This window comes from Galleria mellonella, unplaced genomic scaffold (genome assembly GCF_026898425.1).
Source record: "Galleria mellonella isolate WM207_F2 unplaced genomic scaffold, CSIRO_AGI_GalMel_v1 utg139, whole genome shotgun sequence".
Lineage (NCBI taxonomy): Eukaryota > Metazoa > Arthropoda > Insecta > Lepidoptera > Pyralidae > Galleria > Galleria mellonella.
The window spans coordinates 9,012,464-9,028,933 of NW_026441995.1; the positions used below are offsets into that span (position 1 = coordinate 9,012,464).

The 16,470-nt window shown below is 30.0% G+C and overlaps 1 protein-coding gene across 1 annotated transcript; it reads right to left on the minus strand.

Annotated features, from left to right (window-relative positions):
• Positions 1–4,806: 4,806 nt before the first annotated feature.
• LOC113513631 (polyglutamylase complex subunit TTLL1-like) lies at positions 4,807–6,997 on the minus strand. The gene has a single exon (XM_026897623.3). The coding sequence runs from the start codon at positions 6,875–6,877 to the stop codon at positions 5,570–5,572; it is 1,308 nt and encodes a 435-aa protein (XP_026753424.1). The 5' UTR covers positions 6,878–6,997; the 3' UTR covers positions 4,807–5,569.
• Between the last annotated feature and the right edge of the window lie 9,473 nt (positions 6,998–16,470).

Consider the following 16,470-nt stretch of genomic DNA (forward strand, 5'->3'; position numbering starts at 1 on the left):
TAATTCCTTATCGATATTCACATATAAAACTCGTATCATGAGCAAAATTTTAGTACAACTGTATTTCGTAGCAACTAGCACGTACTTAACTTTACGACGATGTAGTAGAATCGGAAATTAGTTTTAAATAATTTATTTGAAGTAGTATTTCTAAATATGAGAAGTTCTTAGAGGTACTACTGACCTTATTAATATTATATAAATTTATACATTGTAGATACTCGATTACTTATAGACACATTATATTTTGTTTACGGGTTTAAGAATTGGAAATACTATTAATAAATCTGACGGCACATTTAGAAAGTATTTCAATTGCAACTTTTCGGAAATCTGTTTTTTTTTTTTTAATATTAGTATTGAATTTTTTTAATTGGATTTCAAGATAGTGCCTGTGTTTTAGAAAGATATATACGAATTTCTAAAACGTTACAATGTTGTATTAGTTCGGAAATATTGCTGCTGGGAGTTTTTTTTTTTTATGTGTGAAAATAGTATGGTAACCCCGCCTGCGCTAACGGGATACGCTGGCGAAGCACCAGTGAAGGGTGACAGATGAGAATGAATGCTGCTGGGAGTTGATTCCAAAACATAGTTGTACCTACATGAAAAAAGTGCCATAAAAAAGACACGATGGAAGACTCGAGTACCAAATCGTTAGGACAGATCTTTAGTTTGTGACGAGTTGTATGATGGTGTATTCAGTAACAGATATCAAACCGAACAAATTTTTAAAACACTTTCTATAATATACAGTTAAAAATACTCACAAAGTAGCGACTGTGTATTAACTATTCAAGCAGTATTACCATTCATTCATAATTACAAGCAACGTCATCTAATCCGCTCAACCGATTTTGATGCAATATATACCAGTTTTTAAGTTAAATTAATATCTACTTGATTATAAAATTCCTTGAAATCGATTTAGCTATTTTCGATTTAGCGATTTAGCTATATATTTAGCTATTAGATTATATAAGTAACAAAAAATCAAAAATAAAAAAATAGAAATTTAGTTTATGTCGAATATATCTAACCTTTATAATTTTTCTTCTCCTTTCTAACTCTATTACCTTTATAGTAGACAAAAGCATAACTAGACACTAATATATCTTACTTGCCTCTACTTATAGACAGTAGTTATTTCATACTAACCTAGTATTTTCCAGAAACGGTAACAGAACGTATTAGGAAAATATTACTTCAAAAATTCATATATGCATGATCGGAATAAAGAAAAAGCTTACTTATTCTGGTAAAAATAGCGCTTTCGTTCCGCTTCTAAACTTTACCTAGTAGCACGTACATAGTGCACAAGTCATAAACGTAGTACCTAGAACATATTCTCGTACTTACAGACTGCCAATTCAGTGATAGAGAGGCGAGATTAAAGATATTGGATAACTTATCTAAGGACGAGACAAAAAAAAAATATTACCTATATAATATTAGGAATAATCACGTACTCTTAATAATTGTGGGCATTCAGTACATTAGGTATATATACAACAGTTATAATATTTTAAATTGCATTTAAAGAATTAACATTTAAAACATTCATATGCGTAAAATATTTAATTTTATTGTTTTTTAATGTATGTATTATATTTTTTTACTATATAAATAACTATACCTATACCTTAACTAATTACGTTCAGTTAAACTACACATCAAAATGCGAGCATAAATAAGTATTTATTTTGTTCATAACTCCCATCAATTCCCTATAGGTTTCTAGTATGTACTCAAATGACCTATCTATTTCGCTTAAACATATTTTTTTACATTTATATTTTTTAATTTAAGGCACAGGCGTCAGTATTAGGTCTCATTCGATATTCTATTCCTAGTATAGATACACAGATACTATACGTAATTCGTAGGCACGTGATGCTGTCTCCAATTGAGTGCAATTTCCGTCAATTCCGCCATTCCTGTTCACCACCGGAATTACGGAATATGTAAGGAATTTTAGATAGGTACCTACTACTTCCGAACTTTTGGCAGTGCAATTTGGGGCGTCTTCGTTTGCAAAGTTAAAAGCTAAAAATAATTGATTTACATTACTTGTTTACTTGACATTTGCTGAAACATCTTACTTAGGTAGTTCTGAAAGAGAAAGAGACTGCAAAAATGTTTGTAATAATATTATAGTATCGTAAACATACGAGTAGATATCTAAATTTTAACTGTAACCTCTTGTACATATGACCTGCAACGATTAATTTACATTTATTTTGTCAGTTTGTATCCTATTTTATCTAAAATAATACCTAGGTATTTGATATTTTTTTGCAGAGCAAAATGTTAGATTACCGAAATTAATTTAATCATTATACCTACTCAGTCTATCGCCCATTATAATGCATAATATATATTCAATCTTTATTAATATTTATAAATATGAAAGTAAATTAGATAGTTATTTCTTGGCTCTTTAACTCAACTTGGCTTAGCCAATTTCGTGGTAATTTCTAGGTAAACGAAGTAAATGTCGTGGTCACAGCTAGTAATTAATATATTTTACATAAATTATCAAAACCATATCATATCAGACCTTAACTGTCCATTGCTGAACATAAACCTTTGCCAATAGTTGCCACGATTGGCAGCCGGATTGGCAACCGTAGTTAGTCTTTAGAGATGTTTTAAGAGGGACGCTGCTGTCCATCCTTCGCCGTCCTTTAGTCGCCTCTTACGACATCCATATGTAGGTTATGTTACAAAATAATAGACTATCAAGATTACAACATATTTTTCAGCTAAGTTAAATATTTTACTTTTCTTTATCTTGCAAACTTCGTTCTCAGTAAGAGGAAACAAACATTGGCAAGAATTCTTAATGAAGAGATCCAGAACAAATATAATCAATGGACTAAGAAACGAGTTGGAAAAATCTTGGATTTAAAATTCTCTTTTTCTTGTTTCAGTTTGTTTCGACGGAATTCCGAAATGTGATTGATAATGCAAGTGACGCGGCGGTTCGTGGATTTTTCAATCGAACTTGAAACGAGATTCTAAGCTCCCAGCAAAAAATGTGACATTAAAATATTCACAACGGCAGCGAAGTGTAATCGATCGAGCTCTGAAAAACCTATCTAGTTATAGGTATATTTGAATTTGCAATGTATCTCACGTATCTACATATGTATTTTTATGAGACTTCTAAAAGGTAAAAGTTCACAATTCGTTCTTATTACTTTGTGGATTTGCCACGTAATTACGTCGCCAATTCTGAACTTACTTTGATAATTTTAATAATTCTTTTTGTTTGTTGTTGTTGTTCAATCATTAAGTACACATAATAAGGTATGAAAATATGCATATTGCCAAGTAAAGTCTATACATATATATACCCGATTCTCTGTATTATATTCAAATATTTTCAATATAAAATGCGAACGAAATATTCATATTTTGTCAAGATTGAAGTAGGTGTTTCTTTTTATGCAAAAAATATATTTGTTTTTATATCATGTTAATTTTATTCAGATATTTAAAAATATTTCTTCATAAATTCCAAGTATTTTTTATATCATTAATTATGAGTTTAATTATGGTAATTTGTACTAGATTGCTTTAGGGCGAGGCTTGCTCTGAAAGCGTTCGGGTACCTATATTTATGAGTGTTTCTCAAATTGGAATCTTTTTTAATTAACTTTGAAGACATAATAAGAGAGAAAAATATATGCAACTGTATGTAAATGCTTTTAAATTTCCGTGCACGTCCACAATATCGTCGCGGAAGATTAAAAATGTTACAGTTTTCTTTCTTATGACTCATAATGATAAAAATCGCACGATATCTTGTCGTGCTATGGCAAATTATAAGAATACCCTATATACAACATTATAGTGTGGGTATCTAATAAGAAAGGCAGGGCAACCTTAACACGAACTTTTCAATTTTTTATCAACGCATTTTTATACTGTACTTGTCTGTATATGAAAATAAAATAAAACCTAATATTACATATAAAGAAATAAGTTTTTTCATTTGTTATCCCTTTATATTCCAACTCACGCCAAGCCACAAGATATAGCTAGTATTTTATATTCAAAGATGGATAATCCTAAAATTTGTAAGCATGACTGTCATTGTATTTAAGTCAATCGATCGAACAAAATTAACATATTGCTTTGACGCTTTCATGGACCCGTCACTCGAAGTTAAGCCGCTTTATAATGCTTTGAAAGGAGCCAAAAGCTACAGTAATAGGTATACCTAACCTACTAATGGTGCTAGATTTATATGTTATAATCTTACAGGTAATTTAATATTAAAAGGAACGTTTATAGAGAATTATTTTTATTTTATCTTAAATATATAGATTACTCTTGAGATAAAGCGATAAATACCTGTTAAAATATTAGATACTTGTTATGAGAGGTTATGGATATTATTGCATTCATTTAAAAAATCACTAATATAAATTTAAATGAAACTAACTTCAATGTTTGTTTTAGTCCCAAGAACTTTCAATTGAAATAAATAATTTTATTATTTTACATACATAATAATTATTAATAAGCAGTAGTATCCTACAAATACTAAGACATTATTATCCAAAAAATAACAGATTTCAATTATGGCAAAACTAGTTGTTTTGATTTTAATTCATATATATATTTACTTAATATGATATTTAATTTAATTAAAACTAAATTACTGAATCGATTTTTTCAAACATTCTATGAACCTTATCTAAAAGTAAAACTAATGTAGATTGAAAAAAATAGGAAAAAGTAATCTAGTAATAAATAATTTAAACTTTTATCTTACAAAAATTTGCATTAAGCTCTCATTTTTTCGTCTATCTATAAAAATACACTCTAAATCAACGTAATTTTCTTTACATAAATAAATTATTTAAATATTCGGGTAATTCATATCAGGTATTTAAATATTCAGGGTTTTAGTTATTATAAAATTAGAGTAGCTAAATAGTAGCCAGCAATGTTGAACCCTCAAATTATGGACTTTTAAGGCAAGTTCCGTTAGATAAAACTTATGCAACATTAATCGGCGCAAAGTTCAGCTGCTTAGCATATAAAATAGCTGGGTGGCGTTATTTTTCTGTGGTGCCATTAAAATGCAAATATGTGGTATGCACAACTCCCAAGCTGGCTTTTTGATGCATTTTGAAGTGACGTTTCAGGCTATGTTAATATGTGGAAAAGTATAAACACTGCAAACTATGCAAAAAAATTTACATTCAAATATAGTATTTAATATTATATACCTTAATAAAATCATACCTAGATAAATATATTTATGAATTATGAAATATATTGCAGTAATACAAACAAAATTATTATTAATTTATTTAAATCTTTATTGCACCTTATACGTCAAAGAACACGATGATAATTAAAAAATAGTAGCACAAAGCATAAATGAGGAGAATACTTGTATTAAAAATATAAAAGGCTATTAATTATATTTATACATTAGTTTTGTATTACTGATACAGTTTTAAAATAACTTCGATATATCGAATTATAAGTTTGACGGTGTCATTATCATAGAATTTTCTAGTATTTATTTTCGTTATTGTAGACATATTTATCTACTCATTTTGCTATTTTTACCGACACGTCCATTTGAAGCTACAGATTCATCTTTCTCCAAAAGTTCTTCATCTATAAGTAAATCGAAACTTCCCAAAGATTCTGGTGAAGGTAATTTATTCCAACGCACATCTGGAACACCATCGGGAGGTAAAACCACTGACAAAATATTGTCTATTAACTTATACTTCAATATTCTGTCATTAACTGTTGTTGATGTTAACGAAGGTGAAGCATTGACTTCTACCAACCAAGGCTTTAACTGGTTGTCAATAATGATATCGTAACCGTAACATTCAAAACAATGTCGGTCATTCGCCATTACAGAAGCAACAGCTTTTAGTGAATGCACAATTAACCATTGCATAGCCGCAAACAACTTCTCCGTAACCACCCTCCCCCGACTACCTTCCAAGTAAAGTCGTAAATTTTGTACACTCATTTTACCACCGTGTATGCTATTATAGTCACCACCATGTTTCTGTACACTAACATTTGTAAGGTGGACATACATGTTGTCTAATTCCGTGACACTTGTATCGTATTTCACTGTGCAAAACCTACAAAAGCCGAGTTGGAAGAGATAAGCTTTTAGGGGTCGGAAAGAAGTTACCAACACGTACAGTCTAAGGTCAAACTTTTTTCCTCCTATTAGCAAAGGATTGTCTATATAACGAGAAATCACGTAGCTTTCCTTGCTCAACTGCGGATGGAAAGGAGTTTTCGCCTCACGAGACCACTTTTTTAGCTTCGATAACTTGTTTATAAGGAAAATACCGGTGCCTTGAGACTTCCCACAAGGCTTCATAATCCAAGTGCTTTGTGGAGATTTACGATACTCTTCAACGAACATATTGTAGTCCGCTGGAAGAACAAATGTAATAGGTACGAAATCGAGATGAATATATCTCGTAACAACTTGACCTCCATGCAGAACAACTTCTGCCTTCTCAGCTAATGGACTTCCTTCTCTTTCGAGTTCCTTGCGATATCTTTTTATATTTTTCACAAGCAAGTCTTTTCTTGAAAGCTCATAATGGTTCGGAAAGTGATTAATCATTTGATTGTCATTCATTCGATAACCACTCTCGACACTGAAAAGATTTCTACAGGTTTGTGTTGAAGCCCAATAAAAGTTCCATTCGTCATCCGGTCCGACTTGATTCCAGCCTCGTCTCTCAAAATTACTCATCAAAACGGATTTCTCTAAATCCGTGCAAAAGTTTACGCGACATTTTTCGAGGGCCGGAGCAGTAACTCTCCCGTATAAGTTATTTGTTATCTTCTTTGCTTCTTGATTCATTGTTTTTGTTCTCGTGTCAATTGTTTACGTGAAAAGTTTAGTATATTGACCAAATATTTGCGGCACAGGTGCGTACCGTTGTCATGGCGTTCGACAAATATAGCTCGCTATTGGGCGATATCCAATCTCGCCCATTTTGCTATGACTACGTGTAAACATTGCCGATATTGATTTTTAACGAGTTTTACCGGTACACGATACGTGCAAATTTTCAGGTTTACACAAGTAATACGTAGTATGTGTGTATACTATTAGTATAGTACGAATCCATTACCGTCCCTTTATTAGATATGGGACTCTCTTTAAAAGGTATAAGCTAATATCTACTAGCCTCCTAATAGCATGCTGACAGTATGACTTGCTATAGAATCTTATTTCGGATTTCACTTTTCTTGATGTGGTTTTTTGTACCAGACACTCAATTCAATGAAATACGAGTTGTTTTATATAGTAAATATAGACCATTTATAATGAATCAAATATTTTCTATATACATTACGAAGGTTAAACAAAGAACTCAGAACAAAAACTAAATATAGAACTAGGTAGGCACATAGAACAAAAGCTGCACATAAAACTAGTTAGATTTAAACTAAAAGAAAAATACAAGGACAATGTTTAAAATTATTAGCGAATTAATATTAATTAAACTCGTACTACCCGTTAACTGTCTACTGCTAAACATAGGCCTCCCTCATAAAGGGAGTTTTGCCAGTAGTTGCCACACTTGGCAAGCGAGTTGACAACCGCAGTTAGGGTTTGATGATATTTTACGAAGTCTGGAGGAATATTAGCTAATGTAATACAGCAATGAAAATTCTTGGAGTGCACATAAATATTTTTTAACGTAAAACGTTAACACAAAATAAGTAAGTAATGAATAAGGATTCGCTCGCTTAGTACATGCCCATCTTTACTGACCTAATTCACTATAATACATATTATGTTATTTATTTTAATATATAAATTCTTATATTATAAAGTATACTGATAATAATTTTATCCTATACCTACATTCCATTAGAATGGACGGACAGCGATAATAATTAGAGTGCAAGCATCATATGTTCCTATAGAACGAACGAGAATTTAAAATTACAGCGTTTCTTTGGATTATAAATAAAAAAATATTTAATTTATATTTTATTTTTATTAAAAATATTTATATCAAAAATAAAAATGACAAAAATAATAAATAGTATAAAAACCAAACAGTTACTTATATAATTAACACGAATCCTACATAATAAGAATAAAACATATCTCAATATAGATTTATTGTATACTACAACAATAAAGAACTTGTTGTTATTGAAATAACGTAGATATTTATACCTAAATATAAGAAAAGAAAACATTAATCATTACATAAATGTCCTAACTGTACATACGAAATATTAAATCAACCCTTTTATCTAAATAATATACGGAACTGACATAGGAGCAGATTAGATTGTATTTTATAATAGACAGCAAAAAATATCTTGATAAAGAGAGGGTGAAAATAAAATTTGATTACGAAAAACAACGATCATATAACTCTGGAAAAATTCGTATAGACGAGACATAATATTATTGTTTTTCTTTTTTAATTATTATACGACAACTTACTGTTTATGTTTATAGTTAGTCTATGAATAGATAATAATTACATCTATTAAACATTTACTTACTTAATTAAGCTAACTAGCTATTTATTATGCTTATATTACTTGACAGAATTCAGTTAAGTGGCAGTATCATCACATAGATTTTGATAGATACAATTTTTATATTTAAGAACGAAGGCATAACTAATAAAGTAATAACATACAAATTTAAAGTATCTCATATATATGTAATGTATATTATGAAGTTTATAACGTTGTACTAAAGTTTATATTATCGTAAATAGGCACTATTACACAAATTGTATTCACTAACCAACATTAAAAGTTTTCAGCATCGTCATAACCTCTCTGCTATGTTCCCTTTCGTTTTGTCCCTTGACGCTCATTTTGAGGCTTACAATGCAAAAGATCTGTAATAAAAAACTCACTGCTCATTTTAACATTCGGTATGATTTAATAACTTTAATATTCTATATACTTCATTTTTTAATCTACAAGCTGGATATAACTTAATACATATTTAATTTTGTATTATATTTCTTTTTGTAAACTGTACTCAGGACATTTATTATTATAATATTTGTTATCTACAAGTTTAATAAACTTTATTATACCTATTTGAATTACAAATATCTGAAATTGTATTGCGCGTTTTACTTCAAAATTCAGCAATCCAATAAAGATTGTGAGACATATTTACGTTTTAGCGAAGATTCTATTAAAAGCAAAAATTTTGTCGTGCAAATAAAAATTAGTAGTTAATTTCTACTAATATAATGAGACCGTAAAAAATCCTATTTCTAAATCGTATTAAGTAATAGTAATATTATTATGGACTGGACTCATCTCAATCTCGAGCAAAAAAATTACTAGAGACTAATATCGGTTGTTGTTCTTTAAGATTTAAATTTTCACATGTTAGCCCCTTTCATATCATAAAAATATTCAAACAGCTAAATTTAAAAAATACGGAAGACCTTTGGGGCATGTCTGTAAAAGTAGTTAGTTCTTTCATAGATATTGTTGCTCCATATCTAGCCACTATTTTTAATAAATGTATTGATAATGGCGTTTTTCCACATTTAATGAAATTTAGCAAATTAATCCCACTATTTAAATCAGGAGATAAATTTGAGCCAGGGAACTATAGACCTATATCTATTTTGCCAGTTCTAAGTAAGGTGTTTGAAAAGATAATGTTAAATCAAATGTTACATCACTTCAGGGTTAACGGACTGCTTCACAGTCAGCAATATGGTTTCACCGCCGGCAAGTCTACCACTGACGCAGGTGTTGCGCTAGTGACACATATTTTCGAATCTTGGGAGAGGTCACAGGATGCACTCGGAGTTTTTTGTGACCTATCAAAGGCATTTGATTGTGTGGATCATAAAACGCTTTTGTACAAGCTCGAACATTATGGTATAAGAGATAATGATCTAAAATTAATGAGAACTTATTTAGAGGATAGGGTTCAAACTGTAGATATTGACGGTGTAAAATCTAAGGGAGCTAATATTAAGATGGGCGTTCCACAAGGGTCAATCTTAGGCCCCTTTCTCTTTTTAATCTACATAAATGACCTTCCCTTTATGGTAGAGAAAATTGCAGATATAGTGCTGTTTGCGGATGATACTTCGTTAGTGTTTAAAATTGGACGTCAAAGTAATCAATTAGACGATGTAAATTGTGCTATGTCTGCAATATTAAATTGGTTTACATGTAATAACCTATTATTAAATTCCAGCAAAACAAAGTGTATAAAATTTACACTTCCTAATGTAAGACTAATAAATACACAGTTATTGCTTAATGATGAAATAGTAAATTTTGTTAATGATACAGTTTTTTTAGGTATAACAGTGGACTCGAAATTACAATGGGGGCCCCATATTTCAAAATTGGCCAGTAGACTCAGTTCTGCTGCATATGCAATTAGAAGAATTAGACAATTAACAGACGTGGCAACGGCTAAACTTGTATATTTTAGTTATTTCCATAGCATAATGTCTTATGGCATACTGCTGTGGGGTAAAGCAGCCGATATAAATACTATATTTGTTTTACAAAAGAGAGCCATACGTTCTATTTATGGTATGGGTTCGAGAGAGTCATTACGTCAGTGCTTTAAAGACTCAAATATCCTCACAGTTACTTCACAATACATTTATGAAAATATTATGTATACACGGAAGAACTTAGAGAGTTTTAAAAAACTCAAAGACTGTACAAGTAGAAACTTACGCAATATAAATAAGCTTATTTTACCTAAATGCCGTCTGCACAAAATCAGTAATTCATTCTATGGTAATTGCATAAGATTTTATAATAAACTGCCGGAATCTGCATTAAATCTGACAGAGAGGCAATTCAAATCTTATATTAAACAATTTTTATGTAAGAAAGCCTATTACAGGATAGACGAATTCATAGATGACAACATATCAAGTAAATAATTAGTTTATTAGCATACAACGTTATAATTTTATTTTCTCATTGCTTTCTTGATTTAATTGATTAATTTTAGAAATATGAAAGCGTAGCGGTTTTTTGTATTAATTGCCGCATGCATTCTTATGTAAAATGTGAATACTATAACTATCAGATGGCAATTGTGAGTAGCTTTGACGTGGTCTAGTGTTTTGAGTAGTCATGCTCACTAAAATGTCCAGACTTGTGGCGGCGTGGTGGGCCGGGTCATTGGGCTCCCTAAAATATGGTCGAGCGCAGTGATGGCTGGCTCATCCGTCATACTCGTGAACGGGTGCTGCTTGTAGGGACTGGTCTGCTCTAATCACTATGACTGATTTCCTCTTATTAATTGTTTAACCAGTTGGTTATGTATTCAATATTTTTTTTCTTTTTGAGTATTTAATTGAATTAGTGCTAATTGGTGGTTTGTATTCACACAATTAAACTTGAAAATGTAAAGTAATAATAAAATTATTTAAAAGAGCAACACGCAAGTTTCTTGCTCGTTCTTCTTGTGATGAGACAGCTTTCCGAACGAGCGGTAGATTAAAAAAAAAATGTAATGACTTTTCAAAAGTGCTTCAATGTAAGTTTATTTGAATAAATGATTTCTATTCTATTCTATTCTATTATGAATATATATTTTAATCATCATCATCAAAAAGATGTAACTAAATTTCTATAAATCGATATAGGGATGTCACACCAGGGAATGTTGTTATAATATTTGACTATTTTACTTATAATGTCCATATGTATTTATGTAACCACACACAAAATTTCAAAAACATTTGATACATATTTATATTGTATACTTATTTCAATTTATTTAAAGAGTTGCCTACCTATATTAGGTATACAAATAAAAACTAAAACTAGCTTAGATGAGCACTCATAAATATTGTTTTGCTAATTATGTGATTATTTTAAAAACTCTATTTTCAAATCCAATTTTACAAACATTATTAAATATTAAAATGTTTATGAACGACTCGTTATTAAGTTACCGATACAACCAAAAGTTGAATCAACTCAAATTAAATTTGGCATACTATTTATTATATACTCCACAGTTTTCCATAGAATTATTTACAGGCTAATGAACTAATGAAATTAATTTCAAGTGATTTATTATCTCAATATATAAAAAAGCCAACGTAACGATGTTCCATTTGTATGAAAATTTTCCATTGTTCTCCCTAATTACGAGACAGGATAGTTTTCATCCCGAAAAAAATGGAACCAGTAGGTGGCAGCGAAAAATAAATGAACATTCGCGGGATATTTATATAAAATGAAACAACAGAAATATAATGAACTACCTGCACTCGCCTCCCATCATACCAAGCGTGACATTGTGACGTAAGGAACGTTGAGAATGTTGCTTTGAAGGAGATTTCTGGATGATCTTAAATAAATATATACATATTTAAAAATATATACATAAATATTTTTTTATATATTTATAATTAATAATATAGTTTATTACATAAACACAACCTTACACTATAAATATAATAAAGCATCTTGTTTGCCTAATAAACAAAAAAGATTTATCCAGTCTGGAAATATGAAGCCAAAATATATCATAACCCATGTGCGACACTCACAGGAATTACTGTATCATAAACAGGTCAATTAAGTTACTCATTAACAGGGTTGGCCGCAACACCTGCCTATCATTAGAACGTATATTAAACGTAGGTCGTACTAAAAGCCTGAACCTAATATCGCGGATGGCCTCGCAGGTAAATAAAATTCTACCTCAAATACAGCCACTACGTAGGGTTGTCTATTGTAGTTTTTTATAATTATTTTATTTTCGTGTAGTATGTACAAGGGATATAGTAACATTTGTATTGTAGGTATGTTACAAAAATACTGAAATAATCTTTTTTTAATATATAGTAATAATAATAATAATTTATTTCAGTCTTTTACATCCATACATGTGTTAATAACAAAATTCATATATGTAATAATGTTAGTACATTATAATTTTTTAACGTCTGAGACCGTCCGCTTTCTCGACGCATATCTATTATGAAGACGTACTCAGCGGCAAAAAAACAGAGAGTCACCAGTCTACTAATACAGTCAAAATGCTGTTGAAGCTGACGCGAAGGCAACTAAGCAAAGAGGCACTGCGTTTATGTATGATGACATGGAAGCCATCGGCCTTAGGCTCGATGAACATGCCAGCGATTTGCAATACCGCAGCAGTTCCATCAGCACTACTGTACACGCAGGTAATTAACTCACGCTTAGGCTGCACATCTAAAAGAACTAAATATATGCATGCCTTTAACTTCTTTTGTGCAGTATGCAGACCTTTGACCTAGCATATCATACAGAGCGTAGGTCGCTACGTTCTCTATCCAATACTATCCATGCCCATTTTATCACATAATACCTGCGTGATCCAATGACTCAGATATAGATACAGTGAGACAGATATTTAAATTGCAAGATCTTTTTGAGAAGAGTACCAGCAACAGTAACAATAGGATTAAACGTAGTATTTTTATTACTTGTATAAAATATCGTAAACTCTCTCTTTTTCGCATTATATTTGAGTCCATGCATCACCGCATGGAACTTACATCCACTAAGCTATCGTCTGAGCACGCCGTGCGAGGGGTGCAGAAACACCATATCATTTATATAACAAATATTGTTAATACAAACTCCATCTATGCAATCACCGATTCTAGTAGTGCTGTAATTTATTTATTTAAATTAATTTAGGATCTGAGTCAACAAAAGGGCAATAATGACAAAATCAATCTTCGTAAAATTAATATGGGAAAAACTTGAGTCTCCAGCAGTAGATAAAAGTATTTTACTGAAGATTGTGCCTGGTATCGTGGTAGTTCATTGTAAAAGATTTTTGACTTCGCTGCTGCTGTCTCTTCAACAGTGTTGAGCAGAGCAAACTGGCATGCAAAACTCACTTAATTTTCAATCAGATCTTGTGGCACTCTACGATATCGATATCTTACAAACTTATAATGTTTTGCTAAATATGAACATAATTATGTACAATAAAAAAATATGTGAAATTCTAAAAACATGGAAGTTATATAATCTATTTTTACAAAGAAAATTATTATACAACCGACAAAAACACCGTCAACAATATCAATTTTTGATGGTAATATTATTCAGGTGGTTGTTTGTCTTAAACAGCTTACGATACCTTTTCATATTATTTAGAATTGTTAAATAACATGTAAACTGCGGCTTATCTAATTAGTGTTTTTCGAAATTTTATATATCCATGATCTATCCATGATCTATGACAAAAATCGCACATGGCCTATTATTTTATGTTTGGCAACCCTGACGACTTCCTCCCACACTGCCAACGCCTTCTGCAGGAAAATAATATTTCACATGAATTACTCACTGAGCGTATTACAAAAATGACGGAGACCTGATTTTATTTCTCGACGAGATGTTTTTCTATAACGATTCAGGAAATGTTATTTTTTTTTTAACATAATAATATTATTTCTTTTCTGCATGTATATAAAATTATATTTTGAATAAAAGCTATGACTTTGTCATTTTTGAACAGAATAAAAATCATAATAGGTATAATCATAATAATATATTCTATTAGGTACGATATACGATAACATTTGACATTAGGTAGTTTAGACACCTATAAGTAAGCCGTAGCCAAGAAAACCTTCAGAAGCCAATGGATTAATAACATTTTAATTAATTTCACTAAATATTGATATTTTTATGTATTAAAAATTATATTTATGGTGTTTTTACTTATTAAGTCTCATCCAGTATTGATTTTCATCGCGTTTATTTCCAAGAAATATCTTTTGGTAAGATGTCTGAATTTATTTTTCTATTTTAATTATATACTTTATATAAATAAAATATAAAATTAAGTCTCAGTCTACATTAAGTCTGAATGTATTTAGCAGTAATATAAACCTACGTTGTTTCTGAATACTAATATGACATATATTTTCTATAAATTATATATATATATATATATATATATATATATATATATATATATATATATATATATTATATATATATATTATTTATTCTTTATTGTACACAAAAAATTACAACATATAATATATATAAAATAAAGATGTACAACAGGCGAGCTTAACTCTGTAAGAGTTCTCTTCCAGCAAACCCTGAGTGGAAAGGAGCATTAATTATGCATTAATAATGTATTCTTAAAATATATCAAAATTATCAACATCAAATTTACTGCAACTCATAAGGGAAAGCCGAATGTGGCAAAAATAATGTACCATGTCGGGAAACAATAAAAATATGATACGAATAGGAAAAAACCATAAGAAAATATGAATACAAATATATTTATAAAGATTTATTAGACCGTGTTAATACCTAAATATATTTTATACGTTTCCTGTGGTTTTGTGTTGTCAACTATTGATTCAACATGTAAATACACGAATTCAAAAGTAACGGAATAGTTATTCGTGAATATTTACATACAACAAATTTATTTCTGAATACACATAGAATGTACCTAACGTATATTTTTAAGAGTAGACTTAAAGAGCATCTTCTATCTCTATGAACATATATTTATTTATCTATATGTGTAGGTATATTGTATGTATATGTGTATGTATATGTAGGTTTATGCATAGATGTAGGTATATATTTATGTATATGTATGTGTGTATTTGTACTATATAATATAATCTAATTAATTTAATTTTGGCTATTTAAAAATTGTACACTGCTGTATCCGCTGACATTGATGCTCCTTTCCACTTTGGGTTTGCTGGAAGAAAACTCTATCAGAGTTAAGCTCGCCTTTGTACTTTTGTTTACCTCTGTCATATTTTTATAACTAATGTGTACAATAAAGTATTAAATAAATAAATAAATAACGTTCTATGTGGCTGCATATTAAGTGACATACTTATATATTAATAACTCAAATCATTACTTATTATCTTCAAAGTTCCTGGAAGATATCGCTATTCAACGATTAGGCCGCCCATTGTCGCTTGCTATTCTTTACCTTGCTTCTTGTACTTAAGATTTTTTTGTGTACATATTGGTAAAATATATAATCTGTATCATTCTTTGAGAGGCATAATAAAAATTTTTCATTCATTCATTAAAATACTAATATAAATACAGATGAAAATTTGATAAACATATGAATAACAATACTCATATGTTTATCAAATTTTCATGGATGGACAGATTTGTATGATAATTAGCAGCGATTACATTAATTTAAAAAAACATAGAAAAATTGCATTTGTAGATATTTTCTTTAGATAAAATAGAATGAGAGAGTATGTTTAAGCAACACTGAATGGATCTACTCACAAAGTCCTTTGTCACTTGCCTAAATAATAGATCAGGTTATCATAGATTAATTAATATAATAGGTATATGGGTAAAGCTAGCTTTTCAACTAGGTAAAGTCTACTTTACCTAGTTGAAAAGCTAGCTTTACCCATATACCTATGATATTAA

Excerpts from the sequence above, each read along its gene's own strand:
- LOC113513631 (XM_026897623.3), bottom strand. The coding sequence starts at position 6,877 with ATGAATCAAGAAGCAAAGAAGATAACAAATAACTTATACGGGAGAGTT.